The sequence below is a fragment of the Myripristis murdjan genome, chromosome 23 (genome assembly GCF_902150065.1).
Source record: "Myripristis murdjan chromosome 23, fMyrMur1.1, whole genome shotgun sequence".
NCBI lineage: Eukaryota > Metazoa > Chordata > Actinopteri > Holocentriformes > Holocentridae > Myripristis > Myripristis murdjan.
In genome coordinates this window covers 21726838-21752497 of record NC_044002.1, presented here as the reverse complement: position 1 = coordinate 21752497, position 25660 = coordinate 21726838, and the positions used below count along the sequence as shown (strand labels likewise).

At 42.6% G+C, this 25660-nt stretch overlaps 1 protein-coding gene across 4 annotated transcripts in view; it reads left to right on the top strand.

The window, feature by feature from the left end:
* Positions 1 to 25660, top strand: part of osbpl8 (oxysterol binding protein-like 8) — a 119532-nt gene that overhangs the window by 41696 nt on the left and 52176 nt on the right. For all 4 annotated transcript variants that reach the window (XM_030045466.1, XM_030045464.1, XM_030045465.1 and 1 more), the window contains exons 3-4: positions 16715 to 16751; positions 20744 to 20914. In XM_030045466.1, coding sequence (XP_029901326.1) covers positions 16715 to 16751; positions 20744 to 20914 — 208 coding nt within the window. The remainder of the gene's footprint in view (positions 1 to 16714; positions 16752 to 20743; positions 20915 to 25660) is intronic.

Genomic DNA, 25660 nt, shown 5'->3' with positions numbered 1-25660 from the left:
ACAGTCTCTGTGGTCGACTGTACGTGTGATAAACATACACTTCAGTATTGTTCTGCGTCCCTGTAATAGCCCGGAGAGTACAGTAATGGTACAATAATAGCCGAGAGTTTGCTTTCTGTGCAGCCTGTGTGGATGTTGAGTGTTTACTTCCTGGTCTTTGTGGCTGTGAAGTGTTTAGCTGATTCTTTTTTTTCTGAGTGGTTGAACTCTTTAGGCTTTGTTTGAGAGTCTCTTTATGCGGTCAAAATGTCTAATGAGGTGTTTAGAGAGAGGGGGATAAAAGTAAAGCAGGAAGAGAGAGAGAGAGATGGATGGATGGACAGAGGGGGGGAAATAGAGCGATATAGAAAGCGCATGGAGCATTGAGGCCAGATGAAGGCAGAGGAAGAGTAAACATACACTGGTGATGTAAGGAATTGACAGAGCAAGGGTGAGAGAGAATTGCTGAAGGAGGGGCGGCGTGTCTGGGAAAGAAGAAGAGGAGGGACGAGGAAGACAAGGGAGGAGGAGACGAGAGCACTCACCAGAAAAGAGAGAGAGAAAGAGAGAGAGAGAGTCGTGCTCTATTGCACGCTCGTCCTCTTTGCCTTGCCTCCTCCCTCCCCTGCTCTCTCTGTGTGTGTGTGTGTGTGTGTGTGTGTGTGAGAGAGAGAGAGAGCTGAGCTCAGTGGCTTGTCGTACCAGGTTTTAGTCCGACTGAGCAGCAACAGCAACAAGCTCGCCTCCTCCGACTGACACGGTACGCTTTTCCTCTCAATCTCCAAGTGAACTTGAACACGGTCGAGTGTCAAAACGGGAAATAGAAGTGGGTGGAGTGTGTGTGTGTGTGCGTGTGTGTGTGGGATTGCATGACTTGTACTGGCTGGCTGGCTGTTTTTTTTTTTTTTTTTTTGCAAAGCTCAAGTTGATCACATGCAGCATTTCTGAAGAATTTTCCTCCCAAAATGAGATTTGGTGTGAAAAAATCTTTGTAGTCATGATTTGTTAACATGAAAGTTATCAGGCATTTTTCACAAAACAGAAATGCAGACGGGTAAATGTCAGGTGTTTGTTTTTTTTTTTCCACACTTGATCAAAGTTGTTTCCACTGTAGCTTGTTGTTGTTTGCTCAGCATGCTGTCTCTCAGTGAAGGCCAGTTCTCAAAGACTGTGTGTGCACAGCTAACTCACATCACACCGCAGCCTTTTCTCTTCATGTTGCGGTGAAAATTGTGTTTCTTGTTCCTTTCCTCTCTGTGATCCTTGCATGTACGTGAACGGGGAAGGCTGCTGCCGGCTGATTGCCAAGGCACGGATCTAATCAAACTTAATCAGAGACGGGAGATTTCTGTCCGCGTGTTTACTACAGCAGAGAGAAAGAGAGAGGGAGAGAAGAGTACATTACAGAAACATGATAGTTCCCTTAACGTGGCACTCTCAGGACTAATTAAAGGCACCATAATACGTTCTGGTCCAATTGTAAAACACAATTAGGGGCTCTTCCTTTTCCGTCTGGTCATCACAGAAGTTTTCAGTTGGAGATCCTTTTCTTAAGTGCGCAATAAGTCTGCCTAAAGAGGGCAAATCGACAAATGATCCGTGGCTAGGAAGTTAGCTTTATAGCCGCGGTATTCCAGGAATACTTGTGTTTTCCTTTTACTGTTTTGTCTTTTTTTTTTGTCTTTTTTTTTTTACTCCACAGAGCTGGCAGGGCTTGCTGGCCACAGCTCAGCATAAAGGATGCAGGCAGCTGGGTTGGAGTGTGTGTAATCAGATTGATAGCATTAGCCTCAGCCTGTGTTAATTCATTCTGGGCAGTCGCTGGAGTCAGGAGATTGACTTACTTCTCCCGACAGAAGACAGAAGAAGGAATCTTTTGAAACAAACGGCAATCAAATGACATTAGAAGAAGTCTTAACTGGCCGCGGCACGCTGTCCATTAGGGCCGAACAAATACTGCATATGTAGAGATTTTAACATAGGTACATCCCGATATTGGATGATTACGATGTGGAAAGTATTGAAACATTTAATTTTACTTAGAACATCCGCTGTAGTTGAACATAGTCAGCTACAGCAGATAGTAAAGTTGAAAGAGTGGACAGCAAATTTAATTTTCTGTTCCAATAGCACATTAAATTAAATTTGCTCCTCAAATTATGGATGATTTGAGGAGCAATGACTTCCATTAATTAATGTGACAACAATATCAAGCAAAATAACCGGGAATATCATTTTTAGCCGTAATTGTGCAGCCTTAGCTTCCACAAGAGAGCCAACACGCTCCACATCCATGCTATGCGTGCTGTAAATTAACTCTAATTGCATTAGTGGATAAAGAGGTGCAGGCTAGCTGCTATTGCAGCACTTATAAAGAACCTCTGCAGGCATACTAGAAAACTAGCATCAGCCCCTATCTGAAAACCAAAGGAATTAAAGCACACAGAATTGCTATTTGGAACCTGTGTGGGCCATTTCAGCTTGAATTCTTACATATTTTAAGGATGCATTTTGAATTTAAGACTCCAGTACTTTGGTGGCACTGTAGGAAAAACTTTGTCAAGTCAATCCTTGACTCTGTGTTGCATATTTTAGGTGGTTCAAGACCTCGCTTGCAACTTTGAAATGTAAACACCATGCCCTGCTGTCTGGTCACAAGTGAATCGTGTTGGTCACAACATTTAGGCTTGAAACATGAGCTAGGCATTGATCCACACCCTGGCTGAGATGTGGATCAATGTGCAGAGCGTGGTCACTATCAGGGTTAACACTTACCTTCCCACTGTGGTTCCCCATGCTAAGATTGTACTCAGTCCTTTCACTTTAAGGTCTGGTGAATTAAACCCGACCACTAAATGGGACGTGTCCTCATCATCTTTTAGTCGAGGGTGTGTTCCAGCCGTTTAGATCTCCATCACAAACCCTCCCGTTGAGAGTGATTAGCCTGTGACCTCCACACTGTCCCTGAGCCCCAGGACCCCCCGCAGTGATGAAACTGACACTCGACTCTGCGTGGGGCTTCTGGACCCACCCTGCTGCCCCTCCCCCTCCGTTTTGAAGACTGACGCGCTGAAAGGCTGTGGTTTGATGAAATGCCTTCTGCGTCCTGTGTGATGTCGAGGGTTGAGCAGAAATGCTCCCGCCCATGCATGACTCCCCCGCTTGTCTCCTCATGAAATACAAAACACCAAGAAGCCATAATGAAACTTGATCCCTTTTTGTGCAAACTGCATCCCTAACCCTACAGCCAGCCAGCTTCCGTTTCTTAATCTACACGCTCCCTAATCGCCTGTTTTCTTCAGACCGTTTGGTTTTATCTTAAGGAATGAAAAAAAAAAAAATCCATTGGGATTGCTTGTTTGGTCAGAATTTGCTTGGCTGCTGAGAATTATCTCTCCATGGATTTCCTGTCAGCCGGTACAAGCCTTCTGGCTTCCTCTCTGTCCTTCCCTGCCCATATCTGGAAGGGCCTGGGGTCAAGCACTTGGTCTTTAATTGGACTTCAGCTAATTCCACCACATTTTACATCCTTCACTTATGCTATGTAACTGTTGCCTTAACTTTGAAAAAAGAGAATAAGTGGGGTTGCAGAGTCTTGCTGAAGGAGACTTGGTTCTAAAGCGACAAATATTGCCTGTGGCAAAGACCAAACCTGTGAATTTGGAGCTATGGGAGCTGTCGTTGTAACCAGAAGGTCTCCTTGTCACTGCAGACTGGCTTATTTGAGCATGATTTATTGCAATTATTACCGGTACCTTAAATACTTTGTGTCAAGATTTCTCTACTGGAAAATGTTGGCCCTGCCTAGAGTCTTGAACACAACGTGACACACATGAATCATTAAAGTATCGCCTTTTAGGAACTAGGCCCTACTTAAAACATCACCAAAGGCAGCAGGATACTAGAAGGGATGTTTACATTGTGTTTTCCTTTTCAGTGAGCATATTTCAATTTTTTTGTGAATGATTGTAATCTTGACAAGTTGACCAAGGACCTGAGATGGGAGAACAGTTAAGATATTTTTTTTATTTCCTCGAACTCACCTCTCATGTCATTTTGAGAAACCAGCCAGTCACAGTCTAGAGACGTGGAGGTTGCATTGAGATGAGTTTTTTTTTTTTTTTTTACTCTTTACACACCATTAATACATTCATGGAAATTTGGTATGGAATTACAGAAAAGCCACAGAAAAGTTTCGGGGTTTAACTGGTAAATAAGTGTAGAACCGTAGCACCATACCCCCTGCTGAGCTTTTGTCACCTCCAGCTACTGGCTTTGTTTACATCAAGGCATATTAGATGCTATTTGCCTTGAAATTTTTCACTTTGGGCTTTTAATAGGACAAGAACAAGGCCACTTTTTCACATTATTAAATACCCCCGAGGTAGCGTGTTCATTTACAGGACCGCTTCCATCTTCCGGTGATGGTGCCATGCCTGCACACCTGCTCCCCATCCCGGTGGTGAAAATCTCCACTGACTTTGCCCGGTTTCTGGAGAGTAGGAGTCAGATTATTACCATCTCGTCCTCACCTGTCATTACACACCCACCCGTTTCCACTCCGCTTCCTTCCAACGCCTCCTTTTGTGTCACTTGGCATCTCTTGGCGTCTCTTCTTGTCCCCGTTTGCGACTCTACTCCGGCCACCTGCTCAGACACAGCACTGATCAAAGTTTTATACGCTTGTCTCCGTGCAGGCTTCAAAGTCGCTGATGGTGATTTAGCGCCGTCTACTTTCACCTGTCTTTGAGTGTGACTCGTCTGTCTGGTAGTCGGGTAAGCCGAGGCGTTAGGGCCGTGCCTCGCTGCTTTGGTTTCAGCGGTGACCAGGAAGGAAATGTCAGCTCTGCATTGTCACGCCTAGCACACCCTCGCACATTCTCCCCAGCTGTCATGCTCTGCTTCTCAAGGAAACCAGAATTCTGAACGCAGAACAACCAGACGTGCTGCTGGTGAATGACAGCAGGATATGTCCTCAAAACAAACCTGGGGCCTCCTGAAGGGACATCTTGTGACTATTCATGACTATTTTGGATTTCCTAAGATAACCCAAAACTTTCCGTAACGTGGGACTTTTCAGAACTGCTGCTGGATTGACTTTTGTTTCCGTTTCAACTGTGTAAAGAGCCAGCTATGAAGGGTATGAAGTGTGTGATAAAGACATTTTTCAATATACTTTTTCATTTCTAATTGCTGAATTGATCCCCTGCTGAATATTTTTTGTACAACTCATAATAAGACACACAACTCTTTTTGTCCAGCTTGAAGTTTAATATTAATATTAATATTTTGCACTGACTGTGTTTATACTGATAGCACATTTACAGAAGTGTCATCATGTCTGTGTTTGACCAGTCAAGATCAACAGCACTGCTAGCTCCTCTTGAATGTCCCCCCGGACTCAGATTTTAGTGTACCCCCCACCTGGGAAGGGCCAAAATTAGATCCTGGGAACTTTATCCGGAGCCGTGTCATAGCCTATAGAAACAATTCCAGATCCCATAAAATAGGTGTCACAGTGCGGCACACTTTACTAACTTCCTGCAGGCAGTAAGGCCTATTAGTCGGTCAGTAATTTGAAAGAAATCGATCAATGAATGTGAACTTCAGCTTGAAGATACAACAGCCAGAATGCATCAACTCAAGGCCACACCCAGAGAAATGGTTCAAAGAAACTGTACCACTCATCTATGGGAAATAATTTTAGCGCAGTCTGTTTTTTTTTTTGTTTTTTTTGTTGCCATGACCTTGTCAGCGACAAATGCTTTGATTATACTACTTAGCCGGTAGATTACAAGGAACTGTTGAAGCAGATTGCAGCGGCTGCCTTCACCCTTCAGGTCCTGGGAGTGCAGCATTACTTTGCATACAGCTGTGTGCCAGTGAATCTTGTTCTCCACTTTGGCTCAGGTTGTATTATTTCAGACATCATCTCGGTTGGCGATCCAGCCCAGGCGAATCGGCCCGTGTTCTCTCCACCCATATGCTTAGGAGATTTTATTTACGGCACATTGCTCTGGCTCCACACCAGCTGTGAATCAGATGCCATATGGCCAGCACCCAGGACCTGCAGCTCCCAGCTCCACGCTGCAGCCACGGACCCACCTCACGCCCAGAGATGTGTCAGTCATGATGGATACAGCCACCCTGAGAGCCCGGCCACGTGCCGGCCTGACTGGACTGAGTTCACGCTGTCGACCCGGCCTGCAGAGGCTCAGCGTTTGGGATTTGGTGGAATGCAGCATCAGGGCTGAGAGAAGACTGCAGTTCAGCTTTTTAGACACGATTTCCCTCTGCAAGCACTCCAAATATTTCAGCATTTAACAGTTTCATCCATTTTCATGAGTGATTATTCTACTGCTTCTCTGCAATTAATGAATCTGGCATTTTGGGTATCAACTAGAAACTCTGTGTTCATATAATTTTTTCGAGAGCAGAAGGGACACAAATTTGTTTGAGGGCCAAAATGAATCAGTTGCCAATGCCTGTGAGGCTTTTTTAATGTTTTTTTTGTTGTTGTTGTTGTTGTTTTTTCAGTTTCCCTAGTTGTTCATGTTCTTCCGATTTCTTTCATGTTTTGTTCCTCTGTTGTTTACCCTCTGTTGTTCACCTCGTCTGTCACTGCATTGGATCTTTTTTGTTGTTTTGTTGTTTTGCTTGTTTTGGAGTGAGGCATATTTACCAGCACTCTTTAATGTTTAAGTTGTCATTTCACTCTTCTCTTTTTTTATTGTTGCATTTTTTGCCTGTTGTTTATTATGGTATTTTACCACTCTTTTCTCACTTCCTTTTTTTTATCCCTGCAAGTAAACTAATCTAAAACCTAAACTAAAAACTCAACTAGAATAATTAACGCAGTCTCTCTACTTGTTCTGCTTTCTTTGTTCCTGTCTGGTGTGGCGAATGTCATTTGCCTGAACGTTTGATGGCAAAGTTACGTTGCCATTTCTCTTTACTCAGTACTTCCAGTGCATTAGCACAACGCTAAATGTTTAACACATTTTGGTTTGGTAAAAGCATCTGAAAGTATTGGTGCCCGGTGTGCACTTGTGCAGGGATGACGTGAAAGCAGTTAAAACAGACAAACCTGAAAGCCAAATTGAACTTTGTAGGTTGTTGGGTTGTATAATTCACTGGGTGTGATATTATTGCACATGGTGGTGAAATATCCTCACTGGCTGCTCCGTGCTTCCCTGGGCTGATAATTTATTATGCTGTATTTGTCTCTTTCCATTCACTTCTATAGCAAAACAATAAAAAAACAAGTATGAGTACACTTACAATTATTTGTGAAAGTAATATCATGGTTGTTTCTTCCTGATGCAAGGTTAATATGTGGAAGACGCTACCTGCCGGATCTACTTTCCATTTCATAAATGGAAATTACCAAGAAGAGAGATGTTTATTTTGCTCAAAAAATAGGTACTGGGACATTTTTTTAATTGGCATAAATGCACACAGTCTTGAACACTCTCTTTTTTTGTAATTTTTCTTATGTATTTTCTTTTGAAACTATTCTTGTAAGCTAATGATCCATCTTGTAGCTGGTCGGCTCGGTTTAAATCGTAAAACGCTTGATATTAGGATATCAAAATCTTTGGAAATTTTCTGCTGGAACCCAGGCCTGTGAAAAACAAGGTGAACATGTTTCGGCTTTAGCCTCTGTGATTGAAGATGGTATCTAAGACCCCATGATACCCAAAACAAGAAGTAAGAGACTCCAGGTTATTGTCTACAACCCACTCTAGACTTTCAGTTGGTTTATTTTTAAGAGGTTGGTTGGTGGTTGGTTTCCTGGTAGAGAGTAGACCTCAGCTGTTAATGACAAAAAAGTGGATTTCCCCTCAAAGTAATGAACCACAGGTGTTAACAGCACTCCTCTTGTCAATCTCACATGTTAATGTCACACAGGGCGGATCGTACTCTGATAAAGACGTTTTTTCCAAAGTGGTTTTGCATGATGGTAGCAAAGGGTAAAGTCTTCTCATCTTTTAATGAAATCCATTTATTTTTAGGGTGCTGCCATTCCCATGTTTTTATTATTTAGTCATTTAAAGTAGAGATAGCAGAGTTTGTGGCTCAAACCAGCCACAGCTCCAGAAAATTTTGCAGAAATTTGTCATGCGTGGCTGTGAATTTCACTCTCTGTCTCCAGTTAAAGCCATTTGGCAGACACTTGTGTCCAAGTTTACAGTAGAAGGAGTGAATACATTTTTAGCATGGGTGAAAAACTCAATCCCAGCAGTGTTGGTGCCATTTCTGTATCCACTGAGCTACAAAGTGTCTTGGGTCTGCTTTCAACAGTGATGCAGGTGTATCGGGTGTCTGGTTGCTTACTTAAGCCTGGCACAGATAATTCCCTTTTGCCTGACGAGGCACAGAGAGCCTGAAAGGGAATGCCACCGCGCCCCGGGGGATTCCTGAGAAAATGTAAAATGAGTTGTTTTGTCTCCTGTTTGTATACAAAATGTGAATTTAATGGACATTTAAGTTAAAAGACGTACATTTTGATGGTTTAGTTGTTGCAAGGAAGTGTGAAAATTGCAGCCCCTGTCATTTTTTGGAGTACGTTTGTTTTTTTATATGACAATATTTGAAATGAAGCCTCACTCAGGTCTTCATGCCTCTTTCTCTTTTTATTTCCCACGTGTCCCACAGAGACAGGACATTTTCGGCTGCTGGCCTTCATCGGTGCCATGTTTTACACGATCAAGTGTTGGCAGATTGGTCGAACTAATGCTGAGAGAGCTACATTTGGCAAAATCTTGCGATGGCTCACTAAAAGCTATACAAAGACTGAGCCCCTAGTGACTCACATTGCTAAAATATACATACAGCTATAACCACCACACCGCCACCACAAGTGCATCTGAAACCATGGCAATCTGGGTGAGTCATTTTAATGTGGTATCAGTGCACAGAGGTTGCTCAGTCAGCAGCCTACAATAGTCATTATCAACAGAAACAACAAACCAGTTATCCAGCCTTTAAAAAAATAGCGCCAACTAATCCAGTATAATAACAGCTGCTGTTAGAAACTTCATTACGGCTCCTGGTGGGCGGGAGACCTTTCTATTAACCTAAATGGCTGTTCATTCACTTTAATGGCACAACCCCCAGTGCCGCACAACAGCAAGTGTCCATTTTGCATTTGACATTTTTTGGCATATATGCTAATGCCATTATCTAGAGCACCTTACATTGAAAAGAATAAGATTTAGTTCCCAGGTTATCACCATTACTGTCAGTGGTCCAGAGTGCAGGGATCTGAGTTGTACTGACCTGACAACATTCCCCTGACCCTTGGATGGTGTGTAGTTTAAGATAGAAGAGGGCTAAGTTAAGAGGTAGGAGCAAAGGAAAGAGGTAGAAACCATGTCTTTACACATTTTCCTCCGTGTCAAAGAATGTTTTGAAGAAGTTCGCTCCATATTAATGGTACGAACAGCGAAGAGTTGAGGTAAAGTCAGTCTGCCTGGCCTCTCTGGTGCCCAGTGGCAGAAGACGAGACAGCTGTAAGAGTTTTTTTTTTTTTTTTCTCCCCAAATAGTTACGTGTGAAAAGATACTGTAAAATTAACTTCATCCTAATTCGTCCCCTTGAGGACACTGGGTCATTGCAGCAGTGAAGGATCGGTTAGAGAAAAATCAAAGAGTATACTGAAGATTTAGATGAAAGCCGCCCTATCTGGTTAGAAAGAATTCTTACTGTTGACTGGACAGATCTAAAGGACAAAGCTGCTCAGTGCAAGATTTTTATGTACAAAACCTTATCAGCCTGAAACACAAAGCAGGGCTCCCCATCGTCACCAACAGAGACACCACGGACGCGCCCTGTTTCTCACCGCTGTGGACACCAAGACAGGAAGTGGCAGATCGAAACGAACGTGTAATCCAAACTGTCTCTGTTCTAAACCCTGCCCTTTTGTCATTTACGTTTCTCCTCTACCTCTCCTCTCTTTTCCACCTGTGCCCTTGAGAGGAAGAAAGATCTAGACAGCAGCACTGACACACACACAGACCGGGGAGGAAGATGTAATGGAAAAGGTTCCTTTTTCAAATATTTTTTAGCCTGACTACAAAGCCACTTGCTTGGGCTGGTTTTTAGGTGTCGACTTTATGACATCTGCTTTCAAGGCTGCTTTGATGAATAATTGATAAAAATGAATGCAAGATATGAGTCAAGTTCAATACACAGCAAAGTGTCCTCGGGATATAGCTCTAAAAAAAAAAAAAAAAAAAAAAAAATGGAGAGCAGGGGGGGCTTTGGTAGTGATATCTTCTACTGCCCTGCTTCCAAGAGGAAACTGGGTCAGAAATGTGCTGCAAGTAATGTTTAAACATTATGTAATATGTCATGGCATTTTATCCTGCGTAAGCACTCTTCATCTTTTCAGGGGCAAAGAAACAGCGCTGTGTTTGAAGAAGGGTTTCCTGCAGAGCCTCTTGTTGTGTAGGAGGGGTCGGGGGTTTCACTTTCAGTTCCAGAGGGTGTTTCGCTTTGAGAATGGCTCTTATTTGGATATTTATGCGATGATTCATCTGTCTTGATATGTGGACAATTGCGCTCTAAGTATTACGGAGGCTTTTTAGCATTACATGATGAATTTCAAAGGTGGAATGAGCGGGATTTGTCGTTGCGGTTTGTACACACAGTATTCAAAGTCGGCCCCTCCTCCCTTGGCTGAGCTAACCGCCCGCAGCTGCCTGTCCAACAGAGGACAGGCCAACTCCACGTTGCTCTTCTTCCTCCTCCTCCTCTCCCTCAGTGCTCGCCAGCGGGTGAAAGCCAACCCCAGATTCACTCTCGTTGTGGAACGAGCTTTGTCCGCTTGGCGTTTTTTCCATGGTCTGTGCCCGTGATTTCTGTAGCTTCATATTGGATGTCGTGCTGTCCATCTGGCTCCACGTTTCACTGTGATTGGCTGGGAGCTACGCACCCACTGCCCAAAGGCCGACGCCCACAAGAGCCCCGAGCTCAGCAAAACAAGGAGATCCAGCCAGAAGGCAGGGTCTCTGCAGATTAACCCTCTAAAACCTGCAGATACCTTTCACAAGCAGATAAATTATAGAGAAATTAGTTTATCACTTGCCACTGCAAGTGATAAAATATATTGATGATAACACAGAAAGACGGAAAACCAATTAATATTTGTACAGGTGAGACATGAAAAATGATAAGGGCCCCGTGAAGCCAGTTTCTGTCAGAAGTTATTAAAGATAAACAGCATTGTTTGTTAAAAGAGCTTTGAAGTTATTTTTTCCCTCTCTTTTGCTTTGTTTCTGCAGCAAATAGAAGCTGAAAGAGTTTTTCTGTAAATAGCATGAAGCGCAGTGACTCCTTCACTCCTTGCATGCCGTCTCGTCGACACAGCAGGAGGTCGGCTTATGAACCGTCAGGCCTGACAGCCACCTTGTCACTTAAAAGCCCTGAGACTCTGTATCTATTATATACATAAAAGACAAAATCAAACCATACTCGTATTTTAAAACAGTATTGGGATATAGACCATCGTATTTTCTCATACAAGCTTTTTCTAAAAATCTGGCCATACAAGGCAAATACTAGTATTTCAAAACAAAATATCATGGGTTAATGTGCTGTGCAACATCAATTTTATGATAGCACAGTATTATAATTTGCACTTTAAATATGCAAGCCAATGTAGAGCATTATAATTGACTATAGGGTTGATGTTTGCAACAGGGGGAACAACCGTCCCAAGTCTGTTCACCTCTGGTTCCCTCTCTCATTCTCTCTCCTCCCTTCCTTTTCTTGCTTCCTCCAAGTTACTTCCTGGTAGGAGAGAAGTGAAACGAGCTGTGTGAAAGACAAACAGGATGCAGCCAGTGACATGTTCAAGAGCACACTGTACCACAGGCTTTTTTTTTTTTTTTCTCCAGTATTTTTAATATGCAGCCTCATGCATCACGGTGATAAAAATGCAGGTGCCAGTGCTTTGGATGCTTTGAATGTGCCGTCTGCGGTGCTGCCAGTAGAGAGGTCAGATCAGGAGACGGAGCTGATGTGTCCGGTCTGTTTGGTCCTTCAGGGCGGCGTGTTGACACAGGATCTGAATGCATGAGCGTCACTCTGACTGTATTTGCTCAGAGTCTTCCATATTATTTGGTTTAGCCTTAGTCAAACACACCAGACCGCAATTTGTTCACCACCCCGTATTGCAGCAATACTTGCCATGGCCGTGTCTAACTGTCTGTATATTCATCAGTTAATGACAAAACTTGTGGAAATCAAAGTTTCACGTGTTGTGGTTGTAGTCAGCCTCTTGCTGATGATGCTGTGTGATTTCTCAATTCTTCAACTTGCCTTACAGTTGGTTTTTATGCCTTATACTTGCATAAGTTCTCATATTTTTAGGTAACAGGTTATCCTTGCAATGTGAGTGCCATGCATTACCTATTAAAGTAACATAACTATTGCTTTATGCCAGTGAGTCTCCGACACTGTGACGTTGTGGCTATGTCATCACCAGCAGTTTGTTGCTAACTTGCAATTTCTGATGGCTGATTTGTCCTTGTAACTCGGCTAAGAATTGAATGACAAGTGGATTTTACCACTGCAGGATTATATGTGCTTTTTCAGTGAGATTCAGGCTCATGGGCTGAAATATTTCTGGCTTGAATCCTTAGAATGGCTGAGAAAAGTGAATGAGAAATGTTGTTTATGTGTCCTTGATAAAAGCATAAAAGGCAAAAGTGCTCCAGCAGAGTTGCTCAAGACTGCGTGTACCGGGCAGCTCCCACGTATGAATATGTGGAACTTAGTGTATAAATGTTGAAGCACAGCTCTTCTGAAAAGAGCCTGCATGCTTAGTCAACGTCCCCTGCATATGAATACGTTAAAAAAAAAAAAAATAACGGCCGTGATTTCTGGTGTCTGTAATCGTACCTTAAATTTCCATTAATAGTCAAGAAAGCTTTTCAAATGCTAATATTGGCCGGCCACATGCAGTGATCTGACAGAATTCCCTCATTAGTCTGTGCCAACAAAAATCTTTGGAGACCGCCTGGTGTCACTGTGATTATTTATCATTAGTGACTCTTTCAGCCCCCCTCTCTCTCTGTCTCCCTGTCTCTCTCTCTCTCTCTCGCTCCCTCTTTCCCACCCACATGCCATCGTCTGCATGATTAATCAGCATTAATCACCAGGTAAGGCTGTCAGGCTGTTTTAAAGGCTGTCCACCTTGGCTCCGCTCACGTCACTCTGTGCCACCTCGGCAGATGCCAGGGGAGGCCGGTCACCATCAGCACCTTTCAAGCTCAACCAAACAGTGAACATGAATGAGCGCTGGCAGGGTGGCAGGCTTGAGGATAAGGCTCAGATGAACCCGTCCAATGCAAATAGACAACACGTGCAAAAAAAAAAAAAAAAGTATAAAATATTTGGCACCAAAACTATTCATACAGAGACCGACGCCGATTTTTTGGCATTCGCAGAAAAAGTTGGGATACCAGCATGAAAAGGAAGGGGCAGCTTGTCCACTCCAAGTCAAATCTGTTCACACTGTTGTCTCTGAGGTTTTGCCGACCTCCCCCTCAACAGCCGCTAATGAGGATAATTTAGGTCACTAGCAATATTTTGGTGCCGATATGATATGTATTGCGATTCTACAAGTATTGTGATTCGACATTACAATGCATTGCAATTTTTGCTTTTGGAATTGTCCTCTAGTTTGTGGTTGTAAAGTTACATGAAGCTGTGATTATCTTAAAAGTCACAATAAATCATTTTATATAGTGACACCAAGTTTGTCGCTACAGTGAAATGGCTGCTATGGGGGCGAACATCATCACACATGAATCAAATGTGGCTCACTGAATCCACAAGAGTCTCAGCTTTCCAGTCAAAGCCAACTGATGCAGCTCCAAGACTGTTTAGGCCCCAGTCTGCACACACACACCATTTTACAACAGGCCAAACGAACACATGTGGACTGCAGGGTTTGTGGCCCAAACTGCATGGGATTAGCAGAAGGTGGGCATGTCTGCAAAGGGGAGAGCCGTGGCTGCCCAGAGAACCCATTTTCATTCACGCAGCTGGAGGTCAGAGGTCAAGGGACCCCACTGGAAATAGCAGTTTTTCTTTTGCCAAAATGTAGCTGAACTTTGGAGGCTACCTAGCAGGACATGCTTGGTACCAGCAGATTCCTGAGGTCGTCTAGTTTCATATGATACCAGTATCTTTACTTTAAATCGATTCAGTAATTTTTTTAAAAAAAGAAGACTAAAAGTTAATCATGGATCATGGATTCTCATTTTGTCAGCAGTTGATTGTCATGTTCGTGTTTGTTCGACCTCTCTGTAGCTGTCGCTGTTCTGGGCGTCATTATATCGTTCTGTGTTCTCAGAGATGCAGCGATGTTCTGCAGGTTAGAGGGCCGACATGGCAGAGGCAGTTTGTTGGTTTGAATTATGATGGTAATGAAAACTTACTTATTCAGCATTGCTTTTCACTAACTGTCACACTCCCGCTGCCTTTGTTTTATTTTTTTTTTTTATTCTGCTCTTTTACATATTTTGTTTTTATGTCCTCCTTTGCTTTACATTTTTTTATGTCTTCCTTTGTTTCTACCTGTTTTACTGTTTCTTTATCTTCCTTTGTTTTATCTCCATCTTTTATATATCTTATTAACATTTGTTTTTGCTGCCTCTGTTTTTTCAGTAGATTGCTTGGTTTTATCGCACAGTATTTGCATTTGATTTATATTGCCTGTTTTTCGTTTTATTCTCTTGTTGTTTCATTTTATTGTAAAGCACTTTGAGCTACAACTAGCTTAAATAAAGTCTTCTTCTTCTTCTTCTTCTTCTTCCTCTTTAATCCAAGAACATGAATTAAGAAAATGAAGAGCTGAATAAGAAACTCTCATTAATTTTTTCTTGCTTATTTACTGTGAGGCTGTCCGTGAACTAGGTTCTTCTGTGGCTGTGGTTGTACTTTAGCAGCTCCTGTCTGTGAATGTGTGTGGTTTAGTGAGTGTGAAGGAGGGTGTCGCTGCAAAAGAGTCAGCGGTGTTTTTATCGATAAATAAAAAGTTTAAAAACATAGTGCATCCACACTGAAGGCTTATTGCCAGTAGCTGTTAAAGTTGTTCACTGTCAGATCCTTAATGCCTCCGGTTACAAGTCTTTCCGACCTCCAGCCCGCCGCTGCCTCCTCATTTCAGAGTGTTTTGTAACACAGAGGGGCGTGGCCAGAGTGTAATGCACTGTATTACGTGGAGACAGTGAGCTTAGCCAAGACTGAATTAAAAAGCCAGTCTGTGGATGCCCCTCCACAAAGCCTTAGTAACGGACCTCTGACCTTCCATGACAACTTCCTAATCCTCTTGCCTTATTGTTGTAAGCAGCTCTTAAGAGTCTTCTATCCTCTCAGCCGGTGGCTCTGGCGATTGGAGCCAATGGGAACTTAGCGAATCGACTTTCGCTTTCTGATTAGTGGAGTGATATCCAATCGGCGGCATTGTCTTCTCGGTTGTAGCTCGCCTTTCCCACCCGACCTTGACTGTGTTTAGTCTGTCTGGGAGTGAGGACGATCCTGCCACATTCAGGATCCAGCCCCGGCGTCGAATAATTTTTCATGCTGTCCACTCCAGCTGTACTCATTTCTGGCCATTGCCGAGGCCAGATGTCTTTATATGGTCAGGAAAATGAGGAAAATCCTCCAAAGTGAGGAGATTTTGTTGGTCTAACAGCTGTTTTAGGGTCAGAGGTTTGGATTAGAGTAAGACATTTTAAGTGTAACTTTAGTAGAGGCGAAGATCGAACTTGTTGGCACTTTTGGATCAAATTATGCAATTTCCAGCTGGAGTATCACTATTTATTCAAGATTCTCAAAAGTAATGTTTGCTAAGTATTATAATGTGTTTCCACACACTTGTGCTCTTGGCTCTGCTTGGGTTGACTCGGCACATCAGCCCAGCTGGCTCTATTCATTACAGAAGATGTGGCTCTAACGAAGCCGCGCTGGTCACTTGTGGGCGTGTTGGCTAGTTTTTCCTCCCTTCTCTACCAACGCCCCTCATGATATTTTTAAAAAATCACCAAATGGAAGAATATTAGTGTATCTAAGAGATTCATGGATAAATTATCTTCTACATTGCCACAGCCTGCTTGAGGTTGGGTCTGGTGTGCAGAAGCTGGGCGCAACTCAGCGTGCTTAAACTGGTTATGGAAATACAAATCAGCACCGTTTGACTTCTGTAATTAAAATTGTCACCCAATCCCCTCGTCTTTCCCTCCTCCTGTCCCACTCTGTTGCCGGTTTTTTGTCACATTGTGTCCTGTGTTAACATTTTGGTTAAACTAATGTCTGTTTTTCCTTTTTTTCTGTCTCTTGTCTCCTCTATTTTTATTTTATTTTTATTTTTTTTCTCACATTGTTTTGTCGTCCTGTGTGGCTGCTGCTTCACCTTCTGCTGCTGCTGCTGCTCCTGTGCCCACCATCACCGCCAACCCTGCTGCACACAAACCTACCTCTGCCAACATCTGGTCAACAACACATGGTGGACGCCCTCCCCACCCCCCACCCCCCCTTCATCTTTATCCAAAATCTCCCACGTTCTTTCAATCTGTGACTCTCTCTGGCTCTGTTCTTTATCTTTTCCCCTCTTGCTCATACCCTCCTGTCTCTCTTCTCCACTCTTTTTACTCTCTCTTTCTCTCTCTCTCTCTTTTTTCTTGATTCCTTTTCTGTCTCAACCCTTCTCACCTGGTAGCACCATGCAGAGTTCAGAGAGCATCATGCCGCCTCCGGTAAGCCAGTGACCTTTCAGGGGGAGGGGTAAGGGCAGGGCCTACAGTAAGGGAGAGGGTCAGGGTCAGTATGTAGAGGTAAATGGGACAAAAGTGCGTAAATGTGTGTGTGGGGATGGCTTATTGTAGGAAGGGACAAAGGCTAATAGTAAGGTATTACCCTACAAGTGAGTTACAGTAAATGTAAATCATGATGTCAGTTGATATTTCAGGTTTCCACTGGTATTGGGATTTGTGAAACATCATGGAAGTTAGAGAAGTGAGTTCCAGTAAGGACTGGATGGTATGTCCAAAAAATAAAAACTTGATTTTTCTGCTTTTCACTAACTACCACTACCAACTGCTGAAGAATTGAAAACATAAATTGCAATTAATCAGTCTATTGCCCAGCCCTAGTTCAAGTGACGCAAAGTCCTGGAATCTCATAAATTCTGTAGGGAAGTCTAAGAATAAAGGGGGATTTTACTAATGGGTTACTTAAGAGAGAATATAGGACAATGTATTTTCCAACTTGTTACACATATTGATTGCATTAGCTGGTGGTTTTTCTTCACTGCTAGGTCAGTTGTTGTGGAAACTTGAAGTTACTTCCATAACCCTGGTAGCATGAGCGAGATGTCTCAGGAGAGTAGCATGAGTGAGTTCCCACTATGTGATGCACCTCTTTGCGTATTTCTCACAAGCTTTGTATTGCAGGCCCTCAGGTGGATCAACCCGATGTGGATGTCACAATCACCAGCCAATCAGGTTTGGCATGATGAGATAAATATGCAGAGAGGCACATCCCATAGTGAGAGATAAAAAAAAAAATGCAATGAATGAGAAACACCACGTTTGTCCCTTTAAAACTGCAAAGAAAACACCACTAACTAACCAGAAATAATGAAAAGGTTTAGATTACTAAAGTGCTCTGGAAGTTATGGAAAGCTTGTGGAATTTCACCCACAGCAGTTGCTAATTTCATTTTATTTTGTCACTAAACTTGATATCCCTTCTAAACTGACCTTCTAACATAACATGAAGAGTAAAATTTTATAGGTCATCGAAATACTCCAGCATAATTATTGAAAGTTATGGAAAACTCATTGGATTTTAGGCACAGTGGGAATCTTAATAGTTACTATTGTTTGCCAAAAATTATTTTAACATTATCACACACCAGGCATGTTTTTGGGGCAATGTTGTCTACAACACTCGGCAAAAGTTGGCCAATGTAAAACATCTGAGGTCTCATCAGTTGGTTCTGGGAGTGCAGATGACAGAGAGCTCCTTCGTTTAAAAAAGGAATCCAAACCAAAAAACCCACCACTACCATGACCAGTTAGCACCTAAGATGTTTTTGCCACGTTGTCTTATTAGGATCAATCAATGGGAATTGTATTGATAAATGTTTGATATTGTGTCAGAGCTGGAGTGTGCAACCCATTCTGTCCTTTCATGATCGACCCTGTAGCACTGGGTTGGGGCTAGTAACAGTGCTGCCGTCAAACTTTTTTTTTTTTTTTTTTTTTTAAATCATTTGCATCGCATTTGCAGTACTACTCATGTCGTAATTTCACCACTGAAGATCAGCTCTCATTAACAAATTGCTTGCCCTTCCTTCTCACGGTGCACAATTTGCATTCTGGCGTCTTTGACATTTACTGTGCTCAGGGTCATTGTAATTACAGGCTTTTAAGGATGTTTAGGCTCTCTGTCTGTAGCGCTGCAGCCTGCGTATGAATGCGACATCTCCTCAGGCGAATGTCTCCAGATCCCGCTGGTTTCAACCTTTTTGCTTAACCCACTTTTATTCAGTGAAAGCAAGTTGAACAAAAAAATAAGCTTTTCCAGGCACATCTACTTAACATTCATACAGTTAGTCACATTTATACCTGGGAACTGCCCTGTGCAGTCTAGTGCTGTTGGTGACTACAGCAGCTAAGCTCTACGTGCCTTTGTGCGTCTGTCGTTCTTGGACAATTCGTCTACATATACACACATACTTAAATGCAAGCACATACAGAAGTACACCTCCACACACACAAAAAACACGACACAGGTTGAAAACAATTTGTCATCTCTCAGATAAGACATTACCGTGTGTTTGCAGCCATTCAAATAAAGGTAAATACATGCATCTGTTCCATTTTCAATATTATTGTTCTGTATTTTGAGAGCTAGGGCTAGGCCAATCAGTTTACCTATATATATAGACGATGTCTGCCTTTATTTGAATATTGGATACTGGGATTTCCATTTCTTCCCTCTCCAGTATGCTAGAAAATAATCTGGACTTTGGGGGTTAATACTAATAATACTGTTTGACAGTAGCTCTCCCATCTTTTCTATTTCTCATTTTTTTTATTTTCTATATCTATTTATGAAGAATAAGTCGGGGGTGTTGTGCTGTTTGTTGTGGGCATGAAAAGCCCTTTGAGACTGTAAATATTGATATTGGCTTCAAATGAACTTGAGGTATTCTGATGCATTTTGTAATCTGCCATTACTCTAGCAATAGTTGCATAGGAATTTTAAATTGAAACATATTGAATATCATATAAGCAGCTTTAGTCAAAACAAAAAATATCGGTCAGTATCGGTCTTGAAAAACCCATATCAGTCCAACCCTAGTAAGGACCTGACGTCATCAATGGGCAGCATTAGTGAAACAGCATTTCCAGAGCCTCAAACAGAAACATGTTGTGGACTAAAAGAGTAGCTGCATTCCAAAATAGGACATCCACTAATTGATAATTGGCATCTGCTCTTAAAAATACTTGCTGGTCTGAAACCAGTGGACATTATCGATTACAATTTAAGTTATCAGTCACTTGAAGACCAGTGCTTTACAAAATTGTTAACGCTTTGGCAGACACAATCCTCTAAACCAGAAACAGATAAATTCCAGATTGTAGATCCTTTCCAGAATGGTTACATAACATTTTGGGATCCATTGGTTTTAGGATTATGTTTGTGGTGTGCGATTAGATAGTATGTCAGTGTCTCTGCTGCTTCTGTTGTTTGGCCTGACTGATGAGAACGTCTTGCTACTGTGGTGAGATGTGCCATTTATACCCAAGAGACGTTGTTAAATGTGATCATGGGTTCAGCGGCGATGTAATTGGTACAACTTGTAGCCCAGTATCACTGGCAGCACCAAGGTACCTATTATCCCTGTAAGGATCGTCCTCAAGGGAATTATGGGTGTAATATGGTTCCCGCACACAACATGCAGACTAACTGAAACGCTTAACCTCAAACGACTGTACGTTCATAACAGTTTCAAAAACAACCTTGAGCAAGAACCAGAATCACTGAGTAATTCCCTGGTTTCTACAAGAGTATTGGTTGACATGGAAACCAATAAAGTATGACAAGCCATGCGTAATGGAAAAATATCAGCATGGAGTGCACATGTCTTTTAACAGTCAGATTCCTCAGCTTAAACAGCCGCCTGTTTAGTTTATTAAATTTCAGTCCTGGTCTTGGGCAGCTCTATCAGCTGAGCAAGAGACAAAGTTACATCAGAGTTTTACAGTTGTTTTGTCTGGTAAACAAATATGCAAGCTTTGGGGTTTAATATACTCGTTCTGTTTTGGCTTTCAGTCAACAAAAAATGTGTCCTGCTGCTCAGCAGTAAACATCCTCGCCTGTATCACACCATTTATGTAAACAAAATGGAGTGATACTGTTTGAGACACACGCTGCACGTTCACATATTGCAGATTTAAGCATTCCTGTCCAATCCCAGTGCTCGGCTGGAGACAAATGTAGAATGAGAGGTTATGATGTGTTGTGAAACAGAAAGCTGCACCAGCTTAACGCCCCACTAGAGGGCGGTCTGTGGTCGTGCTGTGATCTGATGTGAGTGAAATGACAAGGCATCATCAACATCTCTCTTTCTCTCTCTGCCTTCATCCCCTCTCATGTCCTTCCTTATCCGTCGTTCATCTCCCTCCCCCGCCCCTCTCTCTCTCTCTTTTTTTTTTAATCCTCCCCTCTGTCTGTAGCTGCTGCAGTGAGCGGTGATGACCCTGTCCTTCTGACCCCAGGCAGGATGAGCCAGCGCCAGGGGAAGGAGCGGGACAAGGAGAGGGAGAAGGAGGGAGGCCTCCACACCCCCAACAGGGAGCACGTCGCCACCCCCTCCTCCCTCAGCCCAGGGGTCAGCTACAGCCACGGTAAGACCCAGCCTCCATTTACTGCAGCGTTTATCCCATGGTGGCTGATTTAAATTCATGTCCTAGGCTGGCTCTGTTTGTAGAGTGCTATAATGAGCCTCTGTGGGTTACTGGTATTCGCAAATGTTCATGTTTAAAGCCCTATTCGCATGGAATATTATTTTAGGACCTCAGATAATTAAGGAACTGATCTCCAGTCTGCTTTCCATGGAATACAGTCCCGAGGGATACATGTAATTTACTGAAACTAGTTCTCCTCATACAGTTGGATAAATCACTGGATATCCCCAGATTATTTTAGCTATAAATGAATAGGGCTTTGGGTCCATCCTGCAGGTGCATGTGGACTGTAACACAAAGCAACTATATCATTTACAAATGGTTAGAATCGATGCCGCATAACAGAAAGGTCACATTTTCCATCAGTGTATTCTGTCAAGGTATCAGAGGCACTGAACAGCCCACCCGCTCGATTACTTTGAACAGCCGGCAAGATCTACTCTCATCCCCTGTTGCGCCAAATGGTGATCTTTATTTTTTAATTTTCCCTTTTCAAGGCATTTCACTAATATTGCCACAACTCCAGAAGATGAAATATTCATTATTTCACAGGTGAATCCAAAAAGATTTAGGATAATAAAACATTTTTATTTATAATTATTGAGGTGCCATTTTGTGACACGCCTGAGTTCATCTTATATGTCCTTGTTGGATCCCAGCCGCCAAATTGAGAACTGCTGCTGCAGACATTTGTGACCTACAAGTCAGAATGGCTTGTAAATCAGCAGTTGTGTTTTGAGATACATAATAAATACCAGGCCCAGTCAGCTACCTGACCCTCTGAACTTTGACATTTGAAGATTTTAATAGGAACAGACCTCCTTGCTCATCATCGCAGTACAACGCTGCTCTCCAAAAAACACGGCCTGGTTTGGATACAGATCTCAGTGTTCCTGAGATATTAATGTCAAGGCCCCTCAAACAGATGCACATTAGTCCACAAACGCCCATTTTATGAGTTCTCCTCCAATGAATCATATCTGAGATTCTTATTAGCTATGGTAGAGTATTGCATTGTCTTTGTATCCTGTGGATGAGGAGCGTGAAATGAGAGCATGAACAGTCTTAAATTTTCTCACATTGCACTCAACTCTAGGGAGAAATAAAAAAAATAAAACTGTACTGATCCTGAAAGGGAAAAATAAGTCGTACTACTTCTCATATACTGGATCAATACTCTTAAGAGGTTCATAGACTATCGTTTGGGAACAGAAGATGGATACCTGAATAGAAACAAGGAGCTTTGGCTGCAGATTTGATCAAGGTCTTTCATGATGCCTTCACCCTTCATATTTGCTGTATCCTGCTCTTGTGTTACAGTGCCCCCTTGAGGATTGTTTGCTTAGGTGAGAGAACTGTAGGGTATTCTTTAAACCCAACGATTAGGCATCCATTTGAACCCACTGTTTAGATTCTGTTGTCTCCTCAGTCTCAGCCTTGTTCAGAGATTCACACAGTCAGGCCTTGTTTGCTGACAGAGATTAAAAATACAGAGACAAGATGATGGGCAGGGTGAGAAGCTGGACATTTCCTTTTACCGGCCACAGAGGGTTGTGGTTTCCTAAACTCAGAACTCGTTTTCACTGCCAATGCTGAGTTTTATATGTTATAATGGAAAAAAAAAAATCCCAATCCTCCAAACGGTGTTCAGTTGCCTGCCAAAGAGGCTGGTAGAGAAGAGCTTACCTTTGTGAGTCATAGGTGTTTTGCTTCAATTTATGATTTTACAGTTGATTGTAAATAATCTATTGGTCCAAAAATTGATTGTAGCCCATGATTTACTGCCATGCAGCTGTGAGATTGACAAATGTTACTCATTGTTGTAGGAGCTGAGGATTACTTCTGATTGGTCAAGATGACTGCAGCTTCGTGACTCATAGGCCAGATAAAATGCCATTCGTGCAGCAGGAACAAGATACAGTAGAATGATCAGAACAGTGAAGTGGGAGGTGTTTTTGTTGTCATGCTCGATTGCGGGAATCAGCAACAAAGGTTTTTTATCTGTGTTCATCTTTTTATCAGTGGTCACGGCTTACAACTTCTTGTTTTCCACTCTGAGAGGATTGCAAGACTGCTTTTTGCCACAAGAGGGAGTAAGCATGACAGAGAAATTGCGACTGCTCTTTTTTGACCTCTGCACAACATACACTACATGCTGTGCTGCTGTATTGCTCTATTTCACTCTAGCTTCAAGGCAGATAGTGCATCTAAGATTTCAGCCTGTCTGGATGGTTTTCCATGAAGCATCAACAGTAAAAGCAGCATTTACACACATACACACACTTATCCTGCATCTGTCCTCAAGACATCTCCCCCTTCAATACAGTGCAGAAAAAAACTATAAAAACTCTAGTATTTACTATAATAATTACTATAATAAAAAATATAGTAGTACCGGAGCTGCAACAATTAGACAAATAATCTTTTAGTTGTGAACTATCAAATTCAAATTATCAACTATTTTGACACTCAACTGATTGTTTTGGGTCTTTTTAAAGAGGAAATTTCCAATTTCTCTGATTCCAGCTTCTTAATTGTGAATATTTTCTGGTTTCTTTTGTCCTCTATGGCAGTAAACTAAATATCCCTGGGTTGTGGACTGTTTTGTTGTCTGGGACAAAACAAGACATTTGAGGAGGTCACTTTGGGCTGTGGGAAACTGTGATCAACATTTTTCACCATTGTCTGACATTTTCTGGAGCACACAGAACACAGAAATCCCAACCGGTCACCACATCATTCCCGACAGCCTCTGGGTGCTGAAAAGAGAGCACCTCGTGATTCTTTTTCCAAACGGTTCCCTTTGGGGATGAAGCCATCGCGCAGCAGTAAGCAAGCTATTCCCCTCGCCGCTCTCGTCTCCCCCAACACGTCACCTCCTCACCACAGCTCTGCGTTTATTTAACAAGAGTCAGAATGAGGGCACGCTGAGTATCTCCTGCGTACTTTTCCCTGCAGCCCGCAGCCGGGTATCCATGGCAACCTGCTTTGATTCAACTAGCCCTTGGTCTTGCGTCAAAGTGATGACAAAGCATGCTTTAGTTTTGGTTTTTTTTTTCTTTTCTGTGTTTGACTTTCCTGTTATCCTTGCAGTTTTTAAGGTTAAATGATAATGACTAAGGTGCTCTTTGTGAAGTTCAGTTGCATGGTCAGCACAGAGCTGTTTAATATCAGGTGGAGGCTGTGTCCTTAAAAAAAAAAAAAAAACATAAGTGCAGATTTTGCACAAAGGTTTGTGGGAGTTGTGTGGATATTTGCAGCCATGGTGTGAAGAGCAATAGTTTTCTTTTCTTTTCTTCCTTTTCTTTTAAATTATTTTCCTCCAGTTCCCCAAAGTAACTGGACACTGCTAAATAAACAACAGACAGGATTTTTAGAAATGATGTTCTGAAGTGAACATGATGAATTTTGATTGTGGCCCAGTATAGAGAAGTGCCATCAAGTGCCTCACTCCTGATTGGCTGACCCGAATTTGGTACTTGATGCTCTGGAGAGAAAAAAAAAAACTCTATGTCTTAATGACTTGGCACTTAAAAAAAATCAATCTTAGTGGTGCTTTTCTGCAATTATTAACAGACCTAGAAATACTCGTAAAACGATTATCCTTTAGGGTGTGGGTGGTACCGTGGCATCTTTTTCCTTTCTCCTTGGATTTTGAGTTTGAATTTTCTTGTCTGCTCAGCCACAGTAGCTATTGCTTCTCTTGCTTATCTATCCAGTTCTTCTTCTGTTTACTGAAAGCAAATTTAGAAGGGTAAAACACATCACTTCCTGTGCAAGAGAGGATTTTCCCCAGAAACAAACTACCAGACTTAAGATGTGAAAAGCTGTCATGATTAGATAATTCATTTCCTTGTAAGCTTATAATTTCGACTGCTTTCATAATGTTTTTGGTCTGTTGTTTGGAAAAGGATGTGTCATGACGCACACATGGAGAATCCGACAGGGCTGTGATTGGTCTGCCTGCCAGGTAGGCCTTACTTTCTCAGTGAGAGAGTAAGAGGCTAAAATAAACTTAGTAGGTTATTTTACAGGGTTTCTCCAATCGGCTTTGTAGCTGCTCTCGCTTTAACCGCCTTTGCCGACTTGCCTTCGTCTTCCCATGTAGACGGAGGAGGGGTGGGAGGGGTGAAGTAGGAGGTAGGGGGTGTGGTGAAAGTGAAATTGAGATAAATGTAGGATGTGGTTATGTGGAAGACAGATGAAGATACATGGCTACAGGAGGAGAGCCAGCTAGGGAGGTGAGAAGAGAGAGAACGAGGGATTCAGATGGGTACAGTAATAGGTGGAAGGATGGGAAAGATGGAGAGAATGGAGGAAAGAAAACGAGATGGAGAGCAGGGAAATGGAGAAGGGAGAGTAGGTGGGGCCAGCGTGGATTTCAGCTCAGCCTCAGGGATTATGTCCTGTCAGCTGGGGTTAACAACACGGAGGGGGCAGGTCTTATCGACACCCTCAGCCACTGCCAAGTCAGTGTTCCTCCTTCCGCCTACGCTGTTATCCAATGGGTGGCTGAGGGCTGGGAGGCCTCAGTGCCAAGAGGGACAAGGCTTGATGGTGTAGATGTGTGCCTGAGATAGAGACGGAGTCGGTGTTAGCAAGGAAGACGGGGCTACATGATGGAGGATCCAGGGATAGGCCTGAGCCCCGCTCGAACGTCCGCAGGCTAGTCTGGACTGACACAAT